Source organism: Labrus bergylta, chromosome 22 (genome assembly GCF_963930695.1).
Source record: "Labrus bergylta chromosome 22, fLabBer1.1, whole genome shotgun sequence".
Taxonomy (NCBI): Eukaryota; Metazoa; Chordata; class Actinopteri; order Labriformes; family Labridae; genus Labrus; species Labrus bergylta.
Genome location: NC_089216.1, coordinates 2,484,174 through 2,510,909, shown reverse-complemented (window position 1 = coordinate 2,510,909; position 26,736 = coordinate 2,484,174). Strand labels below are relative to the sequence as shown.

At 41.7% G+C, this 26,736-nt stretch overlaps 2 protein-coding genes across 2 annotated transcripts in view; both read right to left on the bottom strand.

Annotated features, from left to right (window-relative positions):
• Positions 1 to 1,672: 1,672 nt before the first annotated feature.
• On the bottom strand, positions 1,673 to 11,888 carry LOC114921263 (C-type mannose receptor 2-like). The gene is made up of 16 exons (XM_065950898.1): positions 11,622 to 11,888; positions 11,444 to 11,497; positions 10,910 to 10,945; positions 10,603 to 10,662; positions 10,135 to 10,244; positions 9,339 to 9,473; positions 9,137 to 9,245; positions 8,706 to 8,752; positions 5,198 to 5,252; positions 4,974 to 5,082; positions 4,645 to 4,685; positions 4,478 to 4,531; positions 4,225 to 4,334; positions 2,826 to 2,960; positions 2,552 to 2,663; positions 1,673 to 2,026 (listed from the first exon to the last, which is right to left on the bottom strand). Exons 1-16 carry the CDS (start codon positions 11,680 to 11,682, stop codon positions 1,944 to 1,946), a joined length of 1,311 nt encoding a protein of 436 aa, XP_065806970.1. The 5' UTR covers positions 11,683 to 11,888; the 3' UTR covers positions 1,673 to 1,943.
• A 2,350-nt stretch (positions 11,889 to 14,238) lies between these two features.
• The window catches only part of LOC109998352 (uncharacterized), a 24,626-nt gene continuing 12,128 nt past the window's right edge, over positions 14,239 to 26,736 (bottom strand). The window contains exons 28-46 of the mRNA XM_065950365.1: positions 25,615 to 25,653; positions 25,120 to 25,245; positions 24,904 to 25,030; positions 23,809 to 23,979; positions 23,683 to 23,717; positions 23,253 to 23,417; positions 23,022 to 23,156; positions 22,836 to 22,874; positions 22,598 to 22,738; positions 22,114 to 22,208; positions 21,916 to 21,939; positions 20,945 to 21,131; positions 17,919 to 20,807; positions 17,709 to 17,817; positions 17,410 to 17,520; positions 16,974 to 17,273; positions 16,748 to 16,864; positions 15,991 to 16,106; positions 14,239 to 15,905 (exon numbers count right to left, since the gene is read on the bottom strand). Of these exons, the coding sequence (XP_065806437.1) occupies positions 15,834 to 15,905; positions 15,991 to 16,106; positions 16,748 to 16,864; positions 16,974 to 17,273; positions 17,410 to 17,520; positions 17,709 to 17,817; positions 17,919 to 20,807; positions 20,945 to 21,131; positions 21,916 to 21,939; positions 22,114 to 22,208; positions 22,598 to 22,738; positions 22,836 to 22,874; positions 23,022 to 23,156; positions 23,253 to 23,417; positions 23,683 to 23,717; positions 23,809 to 23,979; positions 24,904 to 25,030; positions 25,120 to 25,245; positions 25,615 to 25,653 (4,998 nt within the window). The 3' untranslated portion in view covers positions 14,239 to 15,833. The remainder of the gene's footprint in view (positions 15,906 to 15,990; positions 16,107 to 16,747; positions 16,865 to 16,973; positions 17,274 to 17,409; positions 17,521 to 17,708; positions 17,818 to 17,918; positions 20,808 to 20,944; positions 21,132 to 21,915; positions 21,940 to 22,113; positions 22,209 to 22,597; positions 22,739 to 22,835; positions 22,875 to 23,021; positions 23,157 to 23,252; positions 23,418 to 23,682; positions 23,718 to 23,808; positions 23,980 to 24,903; positions 25,031 to 25,119; positions 25,246 to 25,614; positions 25,654 to 26,736) is intronic.

Here is a 26,736-nt window from a genome sequence, read left to right as displayed (position 1 = left end):
TTTTTTCACATGAAGAGCTATCTCTCTCTTTCTGTCTCTCAGAAGTTGTTAAAAAATGATTGAAAGAATAATCCTCTAGTCTAAAGCACCAAAATCTAGAGTAAAGGCCTTGACACACCAAAGAGATAGTCGGCCTTGGGTCCAAGTTGGACTGTGGGTGAGCGATTGTCGTTCTATTTTTTGCGGTATGTCTGGCTCCGTTGCTACCCGTCTGCCTTTTTTCGGCAGGTTCGACATGTAGAATCGGCGTTGGTGCAGTTGGTGAGAGGAATCACTCTGATTGGCTGTTCAGCTAAGTGAACAGAGGGATGGCAGAATAATTCTCAGAGACTGAAATTAATCTCTGGGGTTTATATCCATAAGATTCACATCTGTCTCTTTTGGGGGGCGTTAGGTTGACCGTCCTTTTTTGGGCCAATGGAGAAATTATTGAGTTTATGCCACGTGTGCTGGTTTTTAACTGAACTCTTTTATCTTCTTTTATTAATTACATGGATGAACAAAGGTCGAATGATAATCGTCATGTCGTTATCTTCATGATTGAAAGTTCCTTCTCTGGAAATTTGACAAAACTCAATGACATTTTCAAAGAGTTAGATAAGAGAGTTGTGAGTCAAAAGAAATGTTAGAACAAAGGAGTGTTGTTCATGATAGTTATTGATTAACATTATGCCACAAGGAGCAGGATCAGCCTAACTTGGCCTTTAAAATGTTTGGTTTTTACCAGGAACTTTGGGGGGTAACAAAAGTTAAGAGGAATATTCTTAACTTTTAGGGTCTAATGGAGGAGTTATAACTGGATCCTAATGAAGATTTATCAAAGTGTTAGTGATTACAAGTAAAAATGCTGAAATTCTTATCCGACTGAATGCTTAAACTTCTCCATTTACTTTGTAGTTCATAATACAACAGTTAGTTCAGACCAAGCAATCTGATTGGACGAGAGGGTGTCCATGAATGACGATTTAGGACAACAACATCACTTGGACTTTTCACAATAAGTGTGTCATCACAGATGCCTGCACTAATCTTAAACCAGGATACTAGTATTTATCATGTAAACAGAGCTGTGAATAACCCGGTTTCTCAGTGTGCATGTTAGTGCCATATCCCGAATATGATCATAATCGGGATACTTAAGTCCATTCAAACGCACTCAATATGTATCACTTTTGGAGTTCTGAATACTTCACATTTACAGCTGAGGAGACTCTTATTTCACTGGTTTCATGATCAAATTATGATGGTATAATATACTAAAATAATCTGTTTTACTGTGGACTCTTGCCTCAGTGGATAGCAGGTCTAATATCGATTAAGAAAGGAGGATCATAGGGGTTATAAATGAATGTTTGCTTTAAATTATTCTATATGATGTGATTTGTTTGACGATTTATTTATGCCTGTGTAATTTTAATGATTTGAACAATAACTTGGCTGGAAGAAATGTTCAGCAGGACCTGCTCCTATGGTACAAAAGCTTAAAGTGAAGTCTGATGAGAAGTGTTTCTTAATCTCTGTCAGCGTCTTGCAGGCGGATAGAGGTGGGGTTGGGGGGATGGTTACTCCCCCATTACTGTGATCGGCTCCAACCCCCCTGCAACCCCGAACAGGAAAAAGCGGTAAAGATAATGGGTGGATGAGACCTTTGCAATCTGGGAAATAAATTCTTCTTAAGACTTTTAATTGAGCACAGAAACAAAGAACTGTTAACTCTCCAGAATTAAGATTTTGCAAAAAGCATTCCTTCCACAACACATCGATCCTGCTCCTATTAGAGGCATAAAACCGAAGAGACAGTCCAGCTACTGTTTGAATTACTTGACGCTTCATTCCTTAAATAGCGTTACAGCTATAGTAAGAAAAATACAGAGCTATGAGATAAGATATAGAGCCTTCAGATTGAATATGAGACTGATGAGTTGGAGTTCTTGACACGCTCGTCAGCAATGGCAGGATTCAAGTGTCTTTGCACAGACGAATGGGAGGTAGGAATAACACTGCACATCCTCCCAGCATTTTTGATCTGTAAATGTCAAAAACAAAAGGTATGTCTTCTTATTCCGTACACCAACATCACTACAGACATTACAAATACTGTTTCGGTGAATCCAAAGAAACTGTCAGTTACTGTCAAAACACAGATAATCTGTACTGTGAATTATTAAATGTTTATTTCAGTTTATTATGGAAATTGTTAAGTACTTTAGTGTTATTATTGTTGTTGTCTGCCTCATGGAATAGTGCGATCACATCTGTATCACAGCTGTTTTAAGTTTAAAATAAGAACATAACATTTCCCATTGCTGTTGTTTCACTAAAAAGGACTGTGTGACTTTTATTGTGAGTCAGTCAACTTCATTGTAACCACACATGATGCTTACTAATCCGTTGCATCGACAGGCTAATCATAGTTTTCTTATTTTTTAAGAATTAGCAACTTTGCCCAATGATCCATTAGATGTCGCCGCTGAGCGCCGTTGTTAAAAAACAACTTTAAGTTAAACCAAAAGTTTTACTTGAAGCTAAAATGACATGTAGTTTGACTTACCACCAAAGTTCATCTGCAAACAGTGCTGATTGCCATATTGGTTGTTAGGCTCTCCTGGACACCAGTACCCAAAGTTATAATATGAACCATCACTCCACAGCCAAGTTCTCTCCTAGCCAAGAAACACACACGCACACACACACATGCGCACATACACAGGCACGCACGCACACACACACACGCACACGCACACGCACACACACACATACAAAAATGTCTTTATAACTTTGCTCTGTCACTTTGAGATGTAGATTCTCTGTAATCATTAAGATACCTGTTGTGCGTCTGAACCTCCAAGCCATGTTTTTGGATACATTCCAGTCTGCCTCACTATCATTCCCTGAATAAAGTAATACTCATCAAATCTGTGCACTGATGCAAGGTGTCCACCTCGAGCCTGACAATTCATCTGCAAAAATGAGGGACAAAAAAGTAGCACTGTGTGAAGGCCAATGACATTATAAAATAAGTAATACAAAGATGAAACATTTTGAAAAATATTCCAGTTAACAACATGTGCAAGCCAAATACAGAAGCTAAGCCACATTTTCAATACTCAGTAAGTGAACTGGCACTTTCCACACTTTGGTCCGTACCAGAACATGCAACCAGCTATCCTCCTGTTCACAACCCAAGTCGCTAAGGACTGAGCCATTGCCTCCCCTTTAAGCTTCCTGCAACCCTATTGTTGTCATCACAGAGGTTCAAATTCCTGAGAAAATTAAGTGTGCTGGTGTGTGGAAGACTCGTCTGAATGCTGCAAGTACTAAACTATGATCAACCTTAAGCCATGCAAAAATGCAGTGGTAGTACTAGTATGCTGGTATCTGTTGGGGCCCCAGTCAAAAATTAATTGGGGGCCACTCCAACCAGCATTCATCCCCTTCATGTCTACCAGTTCCGCTTACTCTTCTTCCTCTTTCTTTTTTCACTCCCAGATGGATAATTCCTCTTCATTTTCCTTTGGTGACTATTATCACTTTGGTGCATGCATGCCACGCTTAGCAGGGCAACGAGAGGTAGTGCTGTCATATGGGGCCCCCTTAGGGAGGTGTCCTACTGTCATTGCAAAATTTGCACATTTTGAGCCACGGCTGTGGTTTAAAGTTTTCGAGGATGAGGTTTGGGTAAAATGTTGCACATTCTTCCTTTAAGTTGGCAACAATACAACTTCTGGTTACATGATCAAAAAATAGGTAAGTGTTGAAATATTCTATTTTAAAACACTTTAATAGCAAATATTCACATTTTATGACCTTTAGACCTGCAATATTCTGATACAAGTTGTCATCTTTGCAGGACCAAAACTTCTTGACTAGTGTCAGGGGAAAAGATCATGTTATGGTTTTAATCAAAGGCTGCTTAGAAAAAGTGGAGGTAGAGTCTTGTTTCAAAGGGGAAGCCAAAAAGGAGTGATTTAAACCTGCATCTTTTTAAATGGCCAGCAGGAGGAGTCATAACTCTGTGTACTCTGACAGTCTTCCTTTCATTGGCCCTCATTTCCCCTTCAAGTAGTCTTCATACAGTGTGACCGGACCAAACATGCAAAGATTAACTAGAGAATGTGTTCAGAAATGACGACAGAGGGTTCTCAATGACCAAGCTACAGTATAAAGAGACTGGGGAGCATTCAGTGTTGAGGAGCTCTGTACTGGATCCAAATCAATAATTACCTCAGCATCAGCCCAAGTCATTGATGCTCCAACAAAGAGGAAACAACGACCGTAGTATTGAGCCCAACCACTGGGACAAACGCTTGATCTTTGGACAGTTTGCCCGTCATCTGCAAACAAAGTTAAGAAAGAACTGAATGTAGAATGCACCAAAGTGAAAGCTCATTTGTGCACCTAAGCTAGACAATACTTTGAAAGTTTGCATTTTTATCAGAGCCTTTGCACTGATAAACTAGATATAACACCAACTCACCATCTTCCATAGATGCTCCCACTGCCATTACATCAGGCTGTGCTTCTGGAACAGCTGGAGATTCAACACAGCAGTCAGTGACTCATTTCGTTTGCACTTTACAGGCATAATATCTCTCATTTTAGTTTTTAGTTTTTTGACAAAATTGGGAAAAATCTCCAACTCACCATCTTGAACAGACGGTTCTCCTATCATTTCATTAGGCTTTGCTTCTAGGAAAGGTTGAAAGGTTAAATACAACAGTCAGCGACTTGCTTCATCTATTTTTGTCACTTTTCGTCACAATAAAAACCTACTTACAGTCGCTTTGTGTCCTCGTCATTCTTCAAGAAACAACAACTTTGGAAGGAACTCAACTCACTAATGAACCAGATGTATATTCTGCTTTATAAAACTGTATGTCTTGGTTGCTCATCAGAGCATAAAACGAAAATCTGAAGCCATTGTTTGTACAAAAACAGGAACAAACACCAACTCACCTTCTTGAATGGACGGTTCTTCTTGAATGGATGGTTCTTCTTGAATGGATGGTTCTTCTTGAATGGATGGTTCTTCTTGAATGGATGGTTCCTCCATCATGCGATCAGGCTGTGCTTCTGGAACAGCTGCAGGGTTAAATACAGCATTTAACTGACATCTGCTGTTTCTTCATTTCATGAACAAAACTTTCACGCTGACGCACTATTCTATTTAGGTCTTGATTTGTCTGTTAAAACTCACCGGCAGCATTAGTCAGGGCCATCGTGGCACAGACAAGTAGCAACCCGGTCAGCATCTTCATGATGCAGGTCCTTAAAGTGATGAATGGATTATGATGTCTTCTCAGCTTCCTCCAGTAGCTTCAGTGTCCGGTGTGGAGACGCTCTACAGATCAGCTCTTAAATACAAGTGTTCGTCTGTCTTTGTTTTAAATAATACCCAAACCTCATCCTCCCCAGAGTAAACAATAACCTGATTGCTGTAAATGCTTAATTTGAGATTAAGTGCGCAACTTTCCACTCTGTTCCTTCAGATGCTGTCCAATGATCAACAAACAACGAAGTAAAATTCCCTCTCCAAGTCTGCTCCAATTAATCAGTGAATTATTACAGCGAATCCGAAAACTTAGCTAGGTCGTGGGGTCCGGAGCTGAACCCATCTTACATTAGGCAAAATGGTTGTCAATCACAGGGCTAACTTATAGAGAGAAAATCAGCCACACTCAAATTTACACCTATGGACAATTTTAGAGTCACCAGTTGACCTAACGAGCATGTCTTTGGACTGTGGGAGAAAGCCGGAGCACCCCTAGAGAACCCACACATGCATGGGGAGAACATGCAGACTCCACACAAAGAAGCTCCTGTCAGACAAGGATTCAAACCAGGAACCTCCTCGCTGTGAGGCAACAGCGCTAACCACTGCACCACCGTGCAGTCCTTAGGCTAACTCTATATCCAATAAATTCCCTGCAGAGCCCTAGAAAATATTGTCTCTTTTTTATTATATTTATTTTCTCATTTTCTTATTTCCGACTTTTTCTGGCATTTTTATGAGGAACTTGAGCAAGTCTTTCGACTGGGGCCCTTTGCTATCTTTTCTACACTGGAAGAGCACCAAAAGAGTACTTTGTAAGGGGTTTCTCTGCTGGAAGGGTTCTCTAAAGAGCACTTGATCCCATTTGGATTTCATTTGGTTTTCTCTGTTGGAAGGGCATCCAGAGGGGAAAGCATAAGGTTTTCTCCACTGGAAGAGCATTTCAAGGGGACTCATTAGATTTCTCCATTGGAAGGTACTCTACAGGGCAGTATATTTCATTTTATCCAATGGAAGTGCAGTCTAGGTCCCTCTCTATCCTCACCACTATGCTCTGCAAAAACATTGATAAGAAGATAGATAAGAAGTTAACATAGGCGATACAAAGGCAGTTACTCAGGGATGAGCCTGAGGTACTGAATGCTTTTATAAAACTAGATTTTATTCGGTCATCCATTGGGTCCTCTAGGGGCACTTTACAATTTACAGTATTAACTGGAAGGGTTTCGCTTCTGGAAGGGTTGCAACTGAAGAACATTTTTTTCCCCTTTAAAAGTTTAAGCCAACTTCATTATCTTTTCTTTACACTGTTGGTGGAACTACAAATTTTGTCTACAGTTAGCGAACCCAAGAGGGAGTTTTTTTCTGGACATGGTTGCACCAGCCCATTACAGGCAGGGGCGGACTGGCCATCTGTGTGTTCTGGAGAATCACAGAACGGCCGGTAGTCCAGGACGGCTGGCAGCCAGCGGCCGCCACGCAGTCATCACCATTTCTTTTTTTTTTCCTGCTAATCTACTGTTTCACACTCCAGTCCGGTAGGTGGCAACAATGCGTCTTTAAGTTGGATACCAGTCGGCAGCCGCCCGTGCCCACCAGCTAATTGAAAAGAAGAAGAAGAAGAAGTAGTAGCAGCGAAGACGATCTTTGGTAGTAGTAGTGAAGCACAAAAATATGGATAACGTCGGTAAAAAACGCAAAGAAAAGGGTTAGCAGAAGAAGTTAGCAGCATGAGTGAAGAAGAGAGTGTTGAGGCTAGCCAGACAGTTGTGCAGCCTCAGCATGGTAGGACCATGTGATGATGAGGGACAGAGAGATGAGCTGGTGGAAGTTCCACAGACAGATACAGGGCAAGTAAGTATGGAACATGAGAGAGGGAGAAAGAGAGTTACTTGCTGGCTGATGTTCGCAAATGTTATTCAGGTGTTGCTACATTTTTATCTATACCCAGTTTGTGTTGCTCAGTACAATGCAAAAAATTTAATATGAAATAAAATAAAGTGAAATAATGATTATAATAGTTTAAACAGCTCCACTTTAAACATTTTAGGTGTAAAATGCCACATGCAGTAATATTAAGAAACACTATATAGAAACTATATACTGTATATATAAAAAACTGTTGCGCTTTTACTTTTTAAAGTTTTGGTAACGTTACAGTTTTCTGATAATACTTACAAACTTTGAAGACTTTGAATACAGAAGTTACATTTGTAGTGGTGTATTTTCATTATTATTTGTGCAGTAAGTTAATTACTGCATAATTTAATTAAGATTATTGAGTAATAAAGTAATCATAAGAGTGCATGGAATAGATGATGTTCTAATCAACATCAGTGCTATTGCTGTAATTTGAATGGTTTAGTGTCATGAGTCATGATTAAAGTATTGTGACACCCGTGCCAGGCGTTGATGACTTTCCGTGTACCGATTGTTGTGGACCGGCCGAGTCAAAGTCCAGGGCTGTTTTGTAGTCCCAGTCCGACCCTGATTACAGGTACAATAGTTTTGGCTTCAAAAATACCCCACAGTGGTCTGTAATTAATTAATGTGAATACTAACATTATGAGCCTAAAGCTGGCAGTGTTTGCACAAGATTATAAGTATCTGAAGCTCAATTGGTTACAGATATTATTCAACATTTTGCACCCAAACTTGCATATTTGAAAACTGTACTTGTTATTTCATGGTTCAAAGGTTTGTTAATTGTTTTTCTGACTGCAAAGCCACTGACAAACTCGCTAATTTTTAAAAACTCGGTAATAATTACCATGGCTGTTATCTTTACGATTTTTAGTTTCTTCTCTGGAAATTAAACTGAACCTCTAGAACACATCCAAACTTTTATCACTTTACAACTTACAAGTCATAACTTTGACCGTCTTTCATACATGTCATTCGTTCTTTTGTTTCGGGGTACAACGACCGCAGATTTAAAGACGGGCGTTGCAGGTGTCCGAGGGGGAGGATGTTCCAGTGGAGTGGGGGCTGTGACACTGAAGGCCCTGTCTCCATAGGTGGGGAGTGTGCTGTGTGGTATGGACAGCAGGCCGGTGTCAGATAGTGGATGGAGTATGAGAACTTTGCAATCGGGAAAATACAATTTTTAGACCAAACAAAGACAGAAGACCAGCTTGTTTTGATGATTAAGACTTTTAATTGAGCACCGAAACAAAGAACATGAAGTTTTTGCAAAAAGCATTCCTTCCACAACACATCGATCCTGCTCCTATTAGAGGCATAAAACCAAAGAGACAGTCCAGCTACTGTTTGAATTACTTGACGCTCCATTCCTTAAATAGCGTTACAGCGATAGTAAGAAAAAAACAGAGCTATGAGATAAGATATAGAGCTTTCAGATTGAATATGAGACTGATGAGTTGGAGTTCTTGACAAGTCAGCCATGGAAGGATTCAATTGTCTTTGAACAGACGAATGGGAGTCGGTTTTCACACTGCACATCATCCCAGCATTTTTGATCTGTAAATAACAAAAATGGAAGATATTTATTCTTATTCTGTACACCAACATTACTACACATACTTCATGTAAACACGGTTCTGACAACAACACAGCCAGCGGGACTCAAACTTCTCACTCATTGTACAAAGTCATGAATCAGAGAGACATTTACAGAGGATAAGCTAGATATCTGATGTATTTATGTGTAAAATGGGGCACATTCTGTCTTCAAGGTAACAAGTTTTTTTGGGCTGCTCAGTATTCAGACAACAGTTAATCTTCTACATCTTCAAAATGGTTAATTGCTGCCTCACAAACCTTCTGGTAATAATTTTATCAAAACAACCTTGAATTAAACCAAAAGTTTTACTTGAGGCTAAAATGACATGTAGTTTGACTTACCACTAAAGTTCATCCGCAAACAGTGCTGGTCACCACTGTTGTTAGGCTCTCCTTGACACCAGTTCAAACTGGTGAAACGTGAACCATCACTCCACAGCCAAGTACCCTCCTAGCAAAGAAACACACGCACACAGTTTCTGTATTACAGTATGGTTGACACAAAAAATGTGGAGTTGGAGATTTTGTGTAATCATTAAGATACCTGTTCTGCGTCTGAGCCTCCAATCCATGTTGGTGGATACTTTTGAGTCTGCTTCAGTATAATTCCCTGAATAAAGTGATACTCATCAAAGCTGTGCACTGATGCAAGGTTTCCACCTCGAGCCTGACAACTGAGCTGCAGAAATGAGAGCAGAAAAAAAAACACATATATACTGTATATTCCAAGAAATACAAAGATTCATCTTGAAAGATATGAAGATTGACATCAGATGCAAGCCAGAAACCAATTTATGTATGCTTCAAATAGCTGTTCAAATAGAGAAGCTAAGCATTTAAACACTGTCTTCTCTGTGTTTACAACATTCTTTGGATATGAATGTCACCACTTTCTACAGGAACTGCGTCCAGTGCTACTGCAGGCTAACCACTGCCCCGTTAGCTAGCATTGGTGCCAGCATCGCCTGGGATTGACTGTTCATCTGTGTCTGGTGAACTTTCAGAAGATTCAGTGCTTTCAGAGCAGATTTTCAGCTCTCTTTGGACACACCTTTATCCCCTCTACATTTTTTGTGCTGACAGTAGAGACCTCCCTAAGGGGGCCCCATCTGGCAGCACTCACTCTTGTTGCCCTGCTAAGTGTTGTAAACATTATTCCTGTGAAATCCAAAGTTTGTCAATGAAAGTCAACAACAAAAAATCAAGAGAAAAAAGAAACAGGAAAAAGAGGAAGAGGACACCGGCAGTAATAATGGGCCCCCATAGACTGTAGAATCGCCACTGAGTAATGGCAGCATGGATTTCAAGCAGATGCACTGAATCCAGAAAATTCTGACTACCTCAGCATTAGCCCAACTCGTTGATGTTGGAACGAAAAGGAAACAGCGAGGTTTGTCACAAATCCAACCACTGTCACAGAATGGCGATCCCTGAAGGACGACACCATCGACTGCAAACAAAATAAAGAAAGAACTGAATATTGGAGGCACAGCAGCAGAAGCTCACTGTTGCCGCTGAGCTACAAACTTGACTTTTCCATTTTTTATCAGAGCCTTTGCTCTGAGAAACTAAATCTGAATGTGTTGCTTTGTAAACGACAGATTTGAGCTCACCTCGCTGAATGGATTTTACCAATGGCATAAAATCAAAAATCAAAAGTTTAAGACAGCACTCAGTGAGCTTTGTAATCATTTTACATACAAATATATAGAATATGGAATGGTTCTGATAACTAGCTATTTTGGTAGTTTAAACTGAGCATCTGATTGTAGTTCATTGCTTTTGTAAAATAACAAATAAAAACTCACCATCTTGAATGGATCGTCCCACGGTCATTGCGACTAACACAGGCTTTTCTTTCCCAACAGCTTGAGAATGAACATAACAGTCAGTGACTTGCTTCATCTGATATTATCCCTGTACAGTCACAATAATACGATGCTAACTCTTCACTAGTTGCTATCATGTCCAATCTCCTTGTGAACACATTTAGAAGGGACTGAACATGACAGGCACAACAGCAGGTATTCAATGATGAACTCGAAATACATAGTGCTTTATATAACTTGAGATGTTAGTTGTTTGCTACAGCGTTTGCACTGAAAACCAACTGACCTTTTTGAACGGATGGCCCCGATGTCATTTCAGGCTCTGCATCTCAAACAGGTAAAAACAAAGCAGTCAGTAGGCTCTTCTCGAAGTCAGGGAAGGATCCTAAAAATGGCGGTCATCGAATGCCACGGGAGGACTGCTCCAATGTTCAGGATCCGTCAAATTCTTCAAAGGATTGAGTCTTTTGGACAGAGAATTTTCAAGGATGCGTCCGTCTATCTTCCGCTAAATAGAATTACCCCACAATCCGATGGGCACTATTTGCCCGCACTTTAAAAATGGGGACCATTCAAGGAGAAGCTAGTGACTGGCATTTTCTGATACATTGGCTTCATGTACACAATAATGCGGTGCTTACTTTTGTTTTAGTCACTCTCTGTTCTTTCAGCTGTAACTCGATAGTTTGGTTGTCTATCAGAGCATTTGCACATAAAAATCTTAATGAGTAGATTGTTTCTGTACAAATAGGACACCAAAATCACCGTCTTGAATGGATAGTCCTGATTAGTCTGTTAAAACTGTTAAATGTGAACTCACCATGTTGAATGGAAACTATCCTTAACCCCCCATCACGCTTTGCTCCTGGAACAGCTGCAAGGATTATCACAGCGTTTAGTTGAATCGCTTCTTCTGCAGTAGTCACTTTACATTGAACACCTGTTGCATCCTAACACTCTTTTTTTTTTAAAGTCTTGATTTGTCTGTTAACACTCACCAGCAGCATTAGTCACGGCCATCATGGCACAGGCAAGTACCAACCCGGTCAGCATCTTCATGACTGAGTTGATGCAGTAAGTAAAAGTGATGAATGGATTTTGATCGTCTGGTTGTCTTTCTACTCAGCTTCCTCTTGTAGCTTCAACTTTCCTGTGTGGACATGCTGAACAGATCAGCTTATATACAGTTACTTATCATTCTCTCTGCTTTTTAACAAATACCTCGGGAACTTTATCAGATTCGGAGCATCGATGGGTACTATCTCTTCCTTGTTGTTTACTTTAATGGCTAATCAACTATTCAGGCAATGAGGAAATACAATTCTTAGACTTGAGCCATCTGCAAACCTGAACAGGCTTGACTTTTAGTTGCAACATCTTAAGATGTTTGAGTTCTGTTATTACGTGGGATATCTTACGTGTTTTGACATTTGAAATGCATGGTCAGTATACAACATGCATTAATGGTCCAGTCATATATCCCATTACTTTATCAATGTTACCTGATCTTGTAAACCCGCATGTCCAGCTGCTCATAGCTGCACTCAGGAACGGACCCAGTGGGTATGGGGGCGTTATGTTGGTCAGAACCAAACCACGGCAGACACTGAATGATGCTGTGGAATATGTGGTATAGAGAGTCCTTCAAACATGATCTCCTTTTTGAGGGGACCCAGTTTTTTTAACTGAAGGTACCTCACTGAGAAGTTATTTGATTCCTCTCCGTTCGAAGAGAACTCAAAGGTCACGTAGACTGTAGGCAAGGCCGGAACCTCCTTATGAGTGAATTAGGCAATGCCCAAAGCAGCACTTTGTATGTAGAGCCCAAATGGCATTTCATTATATTTTTAATCCTCAATAAACATTCTTCTTCACATTTCCTCCACTGGAAGGGCACTCGTCAGAGGATATCTTAAGGTACTTCACTTTGCTTTAAAAGGCAACCAGGGAGAGTACTCATGGCATGCAAATGCTTCAGGATTTGATAGTCTTTAGGTCAATTTATCATGTTTGTTTTTTCAACTAAAAAGGCAACTAAATTAGATTTCTTTTCAGGGTTCTCACCTGGAGATGTGCACTAGCAGCATTTAAATGTATTTCCTAGTCAAGAACACAACTTTTTTTTATTTCACCCCTGCAGTTTAATTGGTGAAAGAACTCTTACTTTGAACCTGTCAGTCATGACATTAAATTATGTTTGTCTGAAGCTCAAGAGGTTACGAACAATATCTTCAACATTTTGCAGTAGCTCAGTCTGTAGGGACTTGGGTTGGGAATCGGAGGGTCGCCGGACCAAGTCCGGAAATTGGCCTGGTAGCTGGAGAGGTGCCAGTCCAATTCCTGAGCACTGCCGAGGTGCCCTTGAGCAAGGCACTGAACCCCAAAACTGCTCTGGAGCGCTCCGTGTGTGTGTGTGTAGCATGTTCATTGTTTAAAACTGAATTTCCCATTGCAGGATTGATAAAGTATAAATTATTATTATCCTCTGATATCCTTGAAAAATGTTTGTTATATCTCAATCCTGAAGTGTGTTTATTGTTTTCATTCACCCAATGGGCAAGACTTGTGAAAATCAAATGACCATGACTCTTAGCGATGGTTAACAAATGTTCACACACTAGTAGACATATAAGACAATACATTTTGGTGGGGATTATTGATTGACTGACATTTATAGGCCCAATGTCAAAGGGGAGCATCTGCCATGAGAACTTTTTGTAACTGTCAATGGGAAGCAGGAAGTTTCTCATAGATGACTCACCTCCCAACAGTATGCCTAGCTCCAATAAACAAAGGCTGAAAAATACCTACCACGGTCCTTACCTTTACCACTTCTAGTCAAATGAAAGAAACACTTGTTATAAAGAATGTAAAAAAAAAGCACAAGGTAGTTACTTATGATCAACCAGCACAACGTAGGGTCAGAGTCAGGGTCAGATTTAGTGGTTGGCAAACACGTTTTTTTACCATGAAGTTTAGTGGTCCCGATACCGATAGCCAAAAACAACTGAAAATAACTTGTGCAATAACAATGCTGGGATTCTTTTTGGACCAAATGCTAAAACCCTTCATTTACTTAATAAGGCACATAGCACCCTGTCTTTAGACTGGTTTCTGGTCAAAGAGTTTTGTTGCAGTTAGCTAATATTAATAATGCTGAAGTGTCATTTCTTTGTTTCGGTGAATCAAATTGTCCTTAGATAACTGTCAATGAATGATAAGTGTAAGTTTCAGGTTTTACTTTGTTGTATAGAAACAGGACAAAGCAAGCTGTACAGAAATGCATGTTATTTGACCTTTGTTCAAACAAATGGCACCAGAATGAGAAAAACTGGGGCCTTTCCAGTCACAGAAACTAATGGTTATCTGATATTGAGTGTTTCTTAAATTACATCCTGTAATACCTGGGATAGTCTGTTATCACATAATTCATGTTCTCTGTTGTGATTTTGTCTCAAAAGGAAATCCAAACAGGAAACAAACAATAGTTTTAAAGAATCTCTCTAAGAAGCGTCTGAGCATTAGTCACTGGAAGATGAAAACGTTTGAAAGGATTTGTCAGTAAAGAAAGAAAATCACATTAAAAGTGGTATGAACAATTAATCAGAACGTTGGAACGATTATTTCAGGATTTTATTTACAAGACTTTAAAAACATTTACACTTCAAGAGTAAGATTTTTTCTCTTTCAAAAAGGTGCTACATGCTGCATCAGAATCCCCTCACTTTATGAAATGTAATCATGTGCCCCCGCCCCTTACTTCCTGCTCATCCTTCTTTTCATGGAAAGTAACAATGTGATGGCAGAGATGTGTTTTATACTCCTTCAAATTATTAGAAAAATTGATACATCAATACATTTTGTGAATGTATTGATGAAGACTCAAATGAGTAGTAAAGACTAAACTAACTGAGACCAAGACGTACCTGAGACCAGAGTGCTCCAGGACCAAGACATTTAGGGATTGAGACCGAGTCAAGACCAAGACCAAATCCAAAACCATCAATATCACAGAGAAATCATCATATGGTGTGCGTGTCACGAATTTAGACTGTAACATCGGGAAGGTTGCGGCTGTAATTGGGGGATAAAAAAATCAAACTATGAATTAATTTAAAGTTATTTGTTGTTTTAGAAAAAGGGGGCGTTTTCCTTCTAATCACCGTAATGACGTGGACAAACAGCCGGTCAGTGGTGGAAGTGATCGGTCTTGATATGAAATCCACAGTCTGCCTGGTCTGAGTTTGAGTAAAAATGCTTTCGATTCCAAGATGAGACCTTCAAAAAGTGCCGGTCTTAAGACCAAGACCGAAATGGAGTACCACAACACTAAAGTGATACATTTGGAGTGATTTCATTTGGTGGAAATACAACAAAGTCATTGTGTTTTTTTTGTCTTGTACTTTTTAACACTGTAGTTCAAATGTTTTGCCTTTTTGATTTTGAGTCCAGGAAAATCCATCCAACTAGGCCGTAACCTTTTGGCTCTAGATTTGGCTTTCTGCCATTTTGAAATTTCCCCCGACTACTCCCAAGAAACTTTGGGTCATTGTCACCAAATTTGGAACAGAGCATCTTTGGCCAGAGCTGGAAAGTGTCTATGAAGCGTTTTTTGTTTATACTTCTTACAGTTCTGTTACGGCGTGACCAATGCAGAGCTGGCTAAACACTGAAGCTACAGAGTCCATGATATGGCAACCATTGACTGTAGTGAGGAGGGAATGGGGGAAGACAGCGCTCTCTAATGTTTTGAATTTTGACTGCAGTACCCACTTTAAACACTAGATGTCAGGGTTACACATTGCTCCTTTAAGACATGCCAATTCACATAAGAGAACTATTTGGTGGCATTTAGACCTGATAGAGATTTTTGAATGATTGCAGACTGCACTTCCTAGGGCTGAGAAAATGACGGCCTTGGGTCATTACTGGAAACTCATTTACTGGTTGAGATTGTTCCCTTGGTTAAAGTGGGTGACTTTCATATTTGAAGAAAAATCAGTGGATGTAAAAATGTAGGTCATGTTGCACCTTTTAAACGGTCGAAACTCTTGACACCATACAAAGAACATCAGGTTGTGCTTCTTGTGTTTTACAGAACGCAACTGAAGCGATGAAATTGTGCAACCATAGAGCAAAGCAAGGCACCGAAACTGTGGAAGGGAGGAGGAGGAACGCCACCACCGGGATTCAGTGGACGGGTTTTGCAATCACTCAGGAAAGGAACCCTGACAACTTGGTGTTGAACTTCCTGCTTTCTGTTGAAGCTCCCGATAATGTTTCTAAAAAAGAGAGAGAAGCTTTGTTAGGCAGGGTGGGTTGTGTATGTTTCTAAATGTGTGTGTGTGTGTGTGTGTGTACGTGTACCTGCAGGTTGTTGAAGTGTGTCTGGCTGCTGCAGTGGAGCTCCTTGGCCGTGCTCTCGTGTTTGTAGAAAACCGAGCACAGCTTACAAAAATAACCGGGGACCACAAACTCTTTACCTGTTGGAGGAGACGGAAAAAGTTCAGCCGTAGGAAAATAAATTGAGGAAACATTCTCACACCATTTTGTATGCAAAACTTTTTTTTTTTTTTTTTAAAGGTCCCATATTCTGCTTTTTCTGGTGTTATATGCTTTTACAATTTTTTTTAAAAAATTGTCAGTCCGACGTCATTGTCAGTGTGAGATCACTGATCTAAGCCCATTGGCTCGTTGTGGCAAGCCCAGCAGCTCGTGTTGCACGCCCGTTAACTTCTGTAGCACGCCCACGATATGCCGTAGCCTGCAGTAGCGCTAAGGTGCTAATGTTTATGCTCCCCTCGGACGGAGCCAGTGGCTGCATTCCCAATATGGTAAAAGAGGCGGGACATTTCCGAGAACCGTGCTGAGCAACTGACCAATAACGACAGAGAGGATCGGCAGACCAATCAGAGCAGACTTGGCCCACGTGGGGTCTAACAGTGTGGGCTCAACAGAGTGTAGCTGACAGACTCAGAGCGTAGAGGGAGCAAGGAGGAGCAGTACATGAAAACAGACACTTTTTTCAGACTGTAGCTATTGTGAACGTACAAAAGTAGGAACATAGATTAAATATACAAACCCCAAAAAGGGCATAATATGGGCTCTTTAAATCGTGACTCACCGAGGGGGTTGTTGGGTTTGAATTCCGGCAGTTTGAAGTCGGCAGGGACGGAAGGAGACTGAGAACGAGACCGCTTTGCTTCAGGTCCGACCGCGTCCCTCCTCTTTTTACTCGCGTCTAAAAAGAGAAACAACCGTCAACACATTGTGTAAACGCTCAAGAAAAACCTGCTGAATAAATCTTTTCTACCCGGGGTCAATGGCCTCAGTTTTTTTTTCTTCAGTACCTTTAATGTCCGTCCTGCTCTTTTCTTCCCTCTCCTCCTCCTCGCTTATCTCTGCGCATTTCTCCACCGTCTTGTCCTCCGGCTGCAGCTCCGGGTCAGCAGAGGCCGTGTCGATGTCGGCTTGGGTCATAGCTTCCACCTCTGCTGCCTTCTGGACTGCCTGCTCGCCAACATTTGACAGTTTGGACGCATCTTTGTCCATCGATGAGGAGGCTTCAAGTGAGGAGGGAGGCAGGTCATCACTGGGTTCCTTTTCTTCTTCATGTGAAACCACATTTTTCCCTCTGGTGGATTTTCTTACTGTAAAAAGACAATAAATGAAGAAAACAAATGAAATGAAAAAGTGCTCTTTCATTGCAGGACGATGCAAAAAGTGTCACTTTTTATTGAGTTATTGAGATCAGACTGTAGGTGTGTGTGTGTGTGTGTGTGTTACCAGGGGTCAGTCTGGTTCTCTTCTTAGGTCGGCCTCTTGTCCTGGGTGTGGACGTTTCCTCTTTCTCCTCATCCTTCACCTCATCTACGATCACAAAGTTCATACCTTCCTCTGAAAAAGTTTTTTTTTTTTTTTAAAACAGATATTAGGAGTACAGTAGAATCCCACTGTGACGTGACAAGGAGAGCACATTTGAAACAGAGCGTTTTTCTCTGTATTGTAAGACCACAAAGAAAAGAATTGGATGGATTTATTTCACATTTTGTGGCTCCCCTTTAAGTTGTCAGAATAACGATTACCTGTGTCGTCATGATGTTTCCGTTTTGAAGATCCTAACGTCTCCTCAGCTTGCTCGTCGTGCAGCTTGTCCTCTTCGTCGCAGCAGGCTTCATCTAGAGTCACCAACGTCTACATTTTTTTTTTTTTTAAACAGACCAGGGGTTCTTTAGAAACGGTGTTTCCGGGTTTGTCAACATCCAAATAAAAGAATCTGAACTTGACATCTTTACCTCTTGGTTCAGGTCATCCACTGATTCGTCCTCCTGGCCGAGAGGGCGGGCCTCCACTTTAATTGGCTCCGCCTTTTCCTCCGCCTCCTCGTCTACGAACTCGTCCAGAGTGACGAGTGCCCGCGCCTCCTCCTCGTCCGACACTCGTCTCTCCGGCGCCGTTTCATCCTTGGCCTCATCCGCCCCCACCTCGTCCAGAGTCACCATCTCTCGGGCGTCCACCTCCGCCCTCTCATCCTCCTTCCCCCTTTTGCTCCTTCGTCCGTCGTCTCCTCCTCCTCCTCTGCTGCCATCGCTCCGGCTCCGTCGCTCCCTCTCCTCCCTTCTGCCCCTCACGTCATGCTCCTTGGGAAACCGCTTCTCTTTTGCGACGGCTTGCCGCCTCCTCAGTTCTTCCTCCTCTTCTCTGTCGTCTGGGTAATCCTCCTCCTCATCGCTGACTTCGTCCAGGCTGACCAGGGTGCTCGGCGTCTGTTCTTTCTCGGGGGATTTCTCCCTTTCGAGCGCCGCAGTATCACCATGACATTTCCCAGGTGATGTCCTTTCCTTCTCACCGGTATCAGACCCTTCATTTCCCTCCTCTAACTCACCGACTCTCTGAAGGAGAATTTCCTCCTTCTCAACCAATTCTTCAGATGCTTCCACAACTGTGGCACGGCAGGTTTGCGTGTCTTCTATTTCACCTTCTTCTCGAGGAGATTCCTCTCCTGTCTTAGCTCCATCAGACACCTCGGTGGGTGCCAGCTCTTCCTGAACTTGATCGTCCTCCAGAGAATCCACGATCTGGAACAACGGTTCTTCTTCCTCCTCTTCTTCCTCCTCCGCCTTTTTGGTCGATCCCTTAAGAGATGTTCTATCCTGATCTTGCTGGGTGGCGTTTTTAGAAACACTCTCTTTACTTTTATTCCCAGACTGGTCTGACGGTGGCTGATCGTCAACCGACTCATCCTCCACAGAATCCAGAATCCGATACGTCGCCTCTTCTTCTTTGGCCACTTTCTCTGAAGTTGCACCGTCTTTCTTTAAAGCAGCTTTAACCTGCCTCTTTGGTCTTCCCCTTTTTCCTTTCCCTCTTGTAACCGGCTGATCATTCAGAACCTCGTCCTCCACAGAGTCTAGTACTTCATAGGTGGCGACCTCCTCTCTTGGATCTCCTTCAGCGCCAACTCTCTCGCTCTCTTTTGGAGGAGCTTTCTCGTCTTTCTTTGGAGTTTTCTCCCTGGGAGCGGTTTGCCTCCTTCCCGTCGGCGCATCCTCTTCTTTTGTTTTCCCCGTCGAAGCGTCCTCAGCTGTTCTTCCCCTCTTTCCCCTGGTTGATCTCCTTGTTGTGATTGTCGGTTCTTCAGCGACCGGTTCGTTCTCCACTGAGTCTAAAATCTCATATGTGACCTCTTCGGGTTTCCCTCTCGTACTTCTTCTTCTACCCGAACTTTCTCTGGATGCGGCATCACCCTCTTCAACGGAATCTACTATTTCAAATAGCGCCGCTTTTTTGTCCATCTTTGTCCTGGCCTCGGGTGCTTTAACCGTCCTGTCTTGTCTCTTGGGAGATTCCTCTGCTGCTTTGCTTGTTGGGCCGCTCCGCCGTGAAGGTCTATCATCTTTTCTCGACGCGGTCCTCCCCCTCCTGGGTCTTTGCTGCTTCTGTTCGGACTCTGACTCTGTCGTCGGCGGCTGATCTCCCACAGAATCAATGACCTCATATGCTTCCTCCCCATCCTCTGCGGGTCCATTGTCATCTTTGGGTATCTGTTTTTCTTCCATTTGGGTTTGATCATCGATGGAATCCAATATTTCAAAGGCCTCTTGATCAGTTCCATCGCTATCAGGATGTCTGAGATTGGGTTTGTCGTCGCTCTCTTGAGAATGGTCTTGAAGACTTTCCGCATCTTCGACTTTAACTGCAGGGTTTTCATCAGATTGGTCCGCTGTTGGACCTGAACCTTCCTCGGACAGCTGCTTTGAAGTGGAACCATCTCTTTGGACCAGGCCACTGTCTCCTTGACTTGTCGCTGCTCCACTGTCTCTCGCCTGGAGAGGCCCTTCATCTCTGTCCACGACCTGGCCTCCTTCAGATCCAGTTAGCTGAGGTGCAGAGCTTCCATCTTGACCACACTCTTCCATTCGCTGATCTGTCTGACCGTCAGATGAATTGTCGACCTCCTCTGTATGTGTGTCATCCTCTTGGCTCGTCCTCTGGGTTTTGTTTGTATCTAAATCAATCTCCAGATGCTGGGCTTGGTTCAAATCTGATCCATGTTCCTGCTGGGCTGGATGCATCTCTCTTGTCGTTTCTATTTCTGCCTCTGACTCGACATATTTTGCAGCAGTGCCCTCTGCTGACACCCTGTGGTCAGACTTTGCCACTGCACTCTCAGTGTCTTTAGCTCCCTCCCTAACCGGTTCCACTGAGGCCTCGATCTTTTCTCTTTTGGTGCTTGATGATTTGAGTGGTGATTTTGTACTGCTCTGTTGTGTTTTCTTATCAAGTGAGGAAGGAGATTCAGTCCACACTGGAGGAGGGAGGGAAGAGGCCTTACTGGCGCTGGCAGACGACGAGGTTTTGGTGCTGGATTTGGTGGGTTTAGATGAGTGTTTCGGGTCAGATCTCGAGCCTTTATTTGACCTGGATGACGAGGCCGAGCTCTTGTAGTCTCTCGAAGATCTCGTCGAGGTCCGATGGTGGGAAGACGACCCCCCAGAGCTCTGCCTCTCTCCTCTCTCTCTGGACGAGTGCTTGGACGAGGAGTAGCGACGAGGCTCGGGGCTCAAGTCTTCAACGTCATCGTAAACCTCATCGACGGTGACGAATTCCTCCTCGTTGAATTGTTCCTCGTCGAAAAGGTAGGCGTCAGACGAGACTAAATCGTCTGTAAAATCATCCTCACCCTGGACAAAGACAGAACCAATCACTAAGGTGCACCAATTTAAAAAGCTTCTTAATTTGGATAAAAACTGACTAGCTTCTCTGGTCCAAACAAATCCAGACCATTCAGGACCAGAATCACATATAAAAGAGGCCTCACCTGTCTTTCCGCACTCTGAGACCTGCTCTTCTGAACAAGTCTGTTTTTACCCACTGTCACTGTGATGGCTTTGAGCATGTCCTCGTCCATCTCAGGGGCCTCGTCTCTGCCAACAGTGGCGCCTGGTTTATCAAGGTTTATTGTAACCTCAGCAGAATCTTGTAGGCGCTGTTTGAGGCTCTCCAAACTGAAATGTAGAACAAAGGGATCGCTTAGTTGCATTGTTCTCACACAATGAATACTTTGTTCCTGTTATGGAAATAAGGTGTATAAATCTGACCTTTTTCGTTTTTTTGTACCAGGCTGTTAACATGTTAATTTATGGTGTAAAAATTGCTTTTTTAGCTGTGGTGTATGAGACCCGACTGCAGGATTTGGCACTTCCACACTGGCTTAATTTTTCAACATCAGAGGTTGTCGCCTCCTTGTAACTAACATCCTGGCTACGAACGTCATTGTCATGCTTTGGTAAATACAAAAACCTTTCTATCTTAAAGGCTTTATAGGTGATTTTTCACACTTCAATGTAATAGAAATCAAGTATATCCTCTGAAAATAACTCTGTGAGTCATGACTGTCTACAATGGGTGTAACACCCGAGTCCCACTGTCTGTGATGTTTTCAGAGTTTTCAGAGTCCTATCTTCAGTTTGTTTACATCGCCAGGACGGCCGGCTGACTCCTCCCCTCGAGTATAAAAGTTGTTTAATTGAGGGACTAGAGAAAAGAAGAATAACATACTGTACTCACTGCTTAACTGTGTTTCTAGATCACGCTCATTTCAGGTAAATTTACATGCAGTGTGAAGATACCAGCATAATAAAGATCGCTAGCATTAGCATGCTAACACAACAATGCAGCGTGAGTTGTTTTGGTTTCATGCTGTTGCTCAAGGGCGACATCTGCTGGATCAAAAAATCACATATAAAGCCTTTATGGTGACAAGAATCAATGAAAAAGTGATTTACTTACGATTCAAAGTTTTTCACTCTACTCCTGTGGAAAGAAAATGGGAAATTTGCTCGGTATAGGTATAAAGATGGGAGGTTAAATAACTGAATCATACATCAGCACATGCTCAGGTAACTTGCTTTCATAAAGATCAGTTTTTACAAAAAACAATTCGACCCCCATATATCACCCCCTAACTTTTGAAACAGACGTGCATACCAAGCAGGGTCCGCTGTGAAAGAGTTGGGGGAGGGATCCTTGTATTTTTCCACCACCTCGGTGACGCCGCTGGAGTCAGTCATCTCAATGCATATCTGATGAAGAATGACGGACATGGCACACATGGAGAGGAAAAAGACAAAGGGATGAGTGATGCTAAAAAGTCACATGCAACAAAAAGAGAGACAAGCAACACTTTTTTTTTTAGAAATCTATTTTCAGTAAAGCTGCAAAACACTGAAAAACAGAAGAATCATTGCGAATCAATTATTGTGAAAACTTTAGTTTAAAGGTCACATCCTCTTCTTCAGTGTAAATAAGTCTCAGAGCTCCTCAAAACATGTGTGTGAAGTGTCTTGTTCTAAATCCACTCTGATCCTGTATTTGATCATGTCTATAAACCCCTCTATTTCAGCCCTGCTCAGAACAGGTTGTTTCTGTGTCTGTACCTTTAAATATGTAAATGAGGAGATTTGCGTTTTACCCTGTTGGCAAGTGGCAGGAAGTTGACAAAGGTCGCGATGGACGCCACCATCTCTATGACCAATGTGATGATGTCCAGAGACACCTCAGAGACCTCCACACACAGCAGACGCTCCTCCAGAGACGTCGGATCAGGAACTCCCTGAAGAGAGGGGAAAGAGTTGTTGTTGAGGACAACGGACACAAAAACAGCTGATTTCATCGGACAAAGAGATGAATGGAAACGCTTCATGACTTACAGCGTTGCTCCACTTCATCAGGCTTCTGTACATCATCTCCTATGAAAAAAAGGTTGACACATTGTTAGAGATCCTCCCTCGTTTCATCCCTAAACATTTTGGAGTTTGACCATTCTAAAAAACAATAATAGTCCATCTGTTGTCATGTGTTCCCTTCCAATAGAGATTGAATCCAAGCGTCCGTACCTCACTGGATTCAGGATACATGTTTTGCAAGACAAAGTGGACGCCGACGATGCGCCCTTTCAGTGAAACGCGCTTAGCGACGTGAGCTGCTACGAAGTCGGAACATGTCGTCCAATCAGAGAAGAACACAAACGCCTGGAGGTGAAGATGGGAAAAGAGATGATGTTCAAATGACTTGTGAAATTGGGATTCCAGTAATAATTGTGCAGTTTACTTAAATCTACTTCTTACCCTCCTCTGCAGCGGTAGGACTGTCACGTTGTAGTACAGGGAGTGAAGGGTCTGTTTGGGGAAATATGGCCACACCAGCCTCGCCACATCTTCATGTTTGTAGTTTCCTTCTGGCAAACCAGTCAACATGATTGTGGGGCACATCGAACCTCGACGACTGGCCTTCTGGATTAATGAAATCAAAAGCCCACAGTTGATTCATGCGTTGCGGTCGATTGCTCTTCAAATCGGTTTACTACGGTACATTTACACACAGACAATTAGGACTGGAATGATTTGTAGGATTAGGAAAAGTAGAGCTGATGGGTGAGTTTAGGTTTTTATTTGATAGACTTGATGATTTCTTAGCTGTGTGATCCAGCAGAGGTTATGTAAAAACAAACATCCAAGCAAAAAAATTGAAGATTGTTATGGTAAAAATCCAGTTTACCTCAATGTCAAACAAGCCCTTGACAGTTTGGTACTCTAGGAGGTAAAAGTGAACAAAGACACAATTAGTCATCTTAGTGAACATGGCAGGATGATAAAGAAAGAAAAAAAAAAACCTCTCACTTACCTGGTATGATGAACCAAGGAGAAATGGTTGGGAACACAAAGGGACTGTTTCTCAAACTGATCCAAAATGGTGAAGGGCTGAACTGTGGAATGGCAACTTTTGCTGACGGGACGGTTACACCATCAATTAGATCCTTGCTGTCCAGCAGACAGTCCTTAGGAACCATTGGAGCTGCACAGATTGAAAAAAAGCATAATTTTAATTCATTGGAGGAGAGACAAAATGTTGATGAATGTTTTGTCACTTCCTGCTGTCCTGCAGAGCATTTTTAGAAAGTGCTGATACTGCGAAAGCTAAAGCCACGCTGGGTTGAAAGTTTGGCCATTTTGTTCTACAGTCATAACTGTTCCTTAAACACAGTATTTCAATTCTGCTGCCAGGGGGGTCTCAATCAAAACAACAACAAAAAGATGGCGTCGAGGCTGGCAGGAAATCATGGGAGGTCTCTCAGCCCCTCGCCAAACAAATAGAAAAGAAATAGAATATGCTGTATTTTGTCTCTCTGAAGTTCAGCATTAATTGTTGGATAGAGTTAAATCAACCTCTGACTGCAAAAGAGCTTTGTGAGAGTGTAGAAGAAACAAACGTATCATCAGCAGCATAAGGAACAATATTGCAAATTTCAAACTTTTTGGACACATTGTTTAAGTACATTGCAAATAAAAGTGGCACCAGGAAAGAACCCTGTGTACTCCTTTTCTAACCGGGCCTTTCCATTAACAGCTTTTTTTTTGCTCTGGCAGCACTCACAACTTCAATTTCAGAGCGCTTCTCACCGATGCTTACTGTAACTGAGTCACGACGCGTCCTCTTCCCTCTTTACTAATCCTTAAGTCTGCTCTGTATGCTTAATATTTGCTTTATTTTATTGTCAAGTAAACTTAGGAACAGTGTAAAGGAATCATGTCCTGGCATGGGGAGCACTTCTGTACCGGGAAATTGGACCCTCAAAAAGATGAGCCGGATAAGTTTCTCCCCATCATTGTTGACAAAGTTGATTCCACAAGTCAACCCCTCTTTGGTTTTGATTGGTCGGTGAGCGGGGAGTGACATCGATGAGGAAAAAAAGTTGAACTAATTTTTTAAAAAACTTACAAGGTGGTGAACTGGTGCTGAGTGGTATTTTGAGCCTCTGGATTCTGTAGCCTGGGGCTTGTCTCAGAAGACTGTACCAAACTCCGAGCCAATCAGCATCGCAGGCGGTCTGGAACACTACAAAGACCTAAAACACACACGCATACATACACACATGAGCGGCAGAACAACACATTTTTCCCCCTATATAGTGTAGTTGTATGTGTTCGTTTCTACCTTGTTGAGGAGAGGCAGGAAGTTCCTGATGGAGCCCATTTTAGTCAAAGCCTCTCTGAGTTCTCTGGTCTCTGTGGGTGAAATGTCCCTGATGAAGATGACTGCATCTCTGTCCTCGTTCATGCACTGTATCAACGACAGGAAGTCAACATCCAAAGCATGAGTAAAACAAAGACAGATGAAACATGACAATAAATGAATTTTGAAGTGCTTCCTCAATGTTTTTCTGTTACTAGTTTCCAGATTTTATAAAATTAAATATGTTTGTAGGAATAAAAGCAGCAGTTTCACATTCCTCCTCAAATTTGAGGAAAATCTGATTACGGCAACGTTAAGAACTTAGATACAGATCGTCACACTGTCAAGCCAATTCATTGTCAAAAACGCATCCCAAAAAGAAAAAACGGACTTGCTTTGCAAAGGCCTATACGTTTTGTTTTTTTAAATGCACACTGTAGCTTTAAGAAATGTTGAGTGTGTGTGTGTTGTACTTACATAATCTAACCGTGTCATCAGGGATTCATAAAACCAGAACTAAAACACAAACATCAGAGTAGGCAGTGTTAGAATACAACAGAACAGTAATTTGACATGCTCCTTGATAGTGTTGAAAGATCAGAAAGAGTTATGCAATTGTTGAATTTGTTTTTACCATGTGTTCTTTTCTTTTATTATCATTTAATTAATTTATCATTTAACTCATATGTCATATAGATAATGGATGCATGCTACATGTAGCATCCTTCTGAAAAATGTTTTTAAGATAAATCCACCTCACAAAACAACGTAAGTGTAACATTTTCTCCTCTTGGTTGTTCTTTTAGCTGTATTTATTTACTCCCGTAACTTTACGATGTAGCGGAAGTCCCCTTTGCAGTTTTTCAAAATAAAAGCACATTTTATATGAAGACTGGAAATAAAGAGATTAAGGCAAGCAAAATAAAAGCATCACAAAGAGCTGTTTTGAATGTTGTTTTTAGAGCTAACTGGGTTACTCACAGTAGATGTTCATAAAGTTAGTGTCTAATTATCTTTGGTAACTTTGTCTTGTTGTGTGATGTGTCAGCTAACATTAGTTATTGGACATTAAATGAAACAGAATGTGTTGATTTGCTAGAGAGTGGTAATAGCATTAGAACACCCGCACTTATAAAATCGCTGCTCCACCCCTGCCTGCGGATGTATCACGCTTCTGCGAATCTGGATTGTTGAGGTTTTAAAGAATCTTGGAAAAAAGAGGCAGTTTGGCTATAAAAATGCAATCTTTTAAATCCCTGTTTTGGGACTCTCTGACACCGAGATCTTTTAAAAGTGTCTACACGCTCGGGAATAAACTTTTGAATTTTTATTTGACTTTTTTCTGTTTACTTTTACTGTTTTGTATTTTAATTTTGAATATCTTTTGAAGTTTTTTCAATAAATTTTCTGAAACTTTTTGAAGTAATTTTACATAGCTCCAGTACGAGGAAAGAGTAGACTAGCAGCTGGTAGGGAGCAAGCCATCACATAGTTCTAGGAAAGAGTAGACTAGTTAACTAATGGGTGGTGAGCTTCCGTTAGCTATAGGTGAAGTTATTCACTCCATCTACGCATGTCCAGACATGTAACAATAGGAAA

Coding starts and splice junctions, on each gene's coding strand:
- LOC114921263 (XM_065950898.1), bottom strand. CDS start 11,682: ATGAAGATGCTGACCGGGTTGGTACTTGCCTGTGCCATGATGGCCGTG. Junction 5,253..8,705: donor GTGAAAACCGACTCCCATTC/GTCTGTTCAAAG, acceptor TGCATCATGAAG/ATGCTGACCGGGTTGCTACT. Junction 2,961..4,224: donor TGACTTGGGCTGATGCTGAG/GTAATTATTGAT, acceptor TCATTTTTGCAG/ATGAATTGTCAGGCTCGAGG.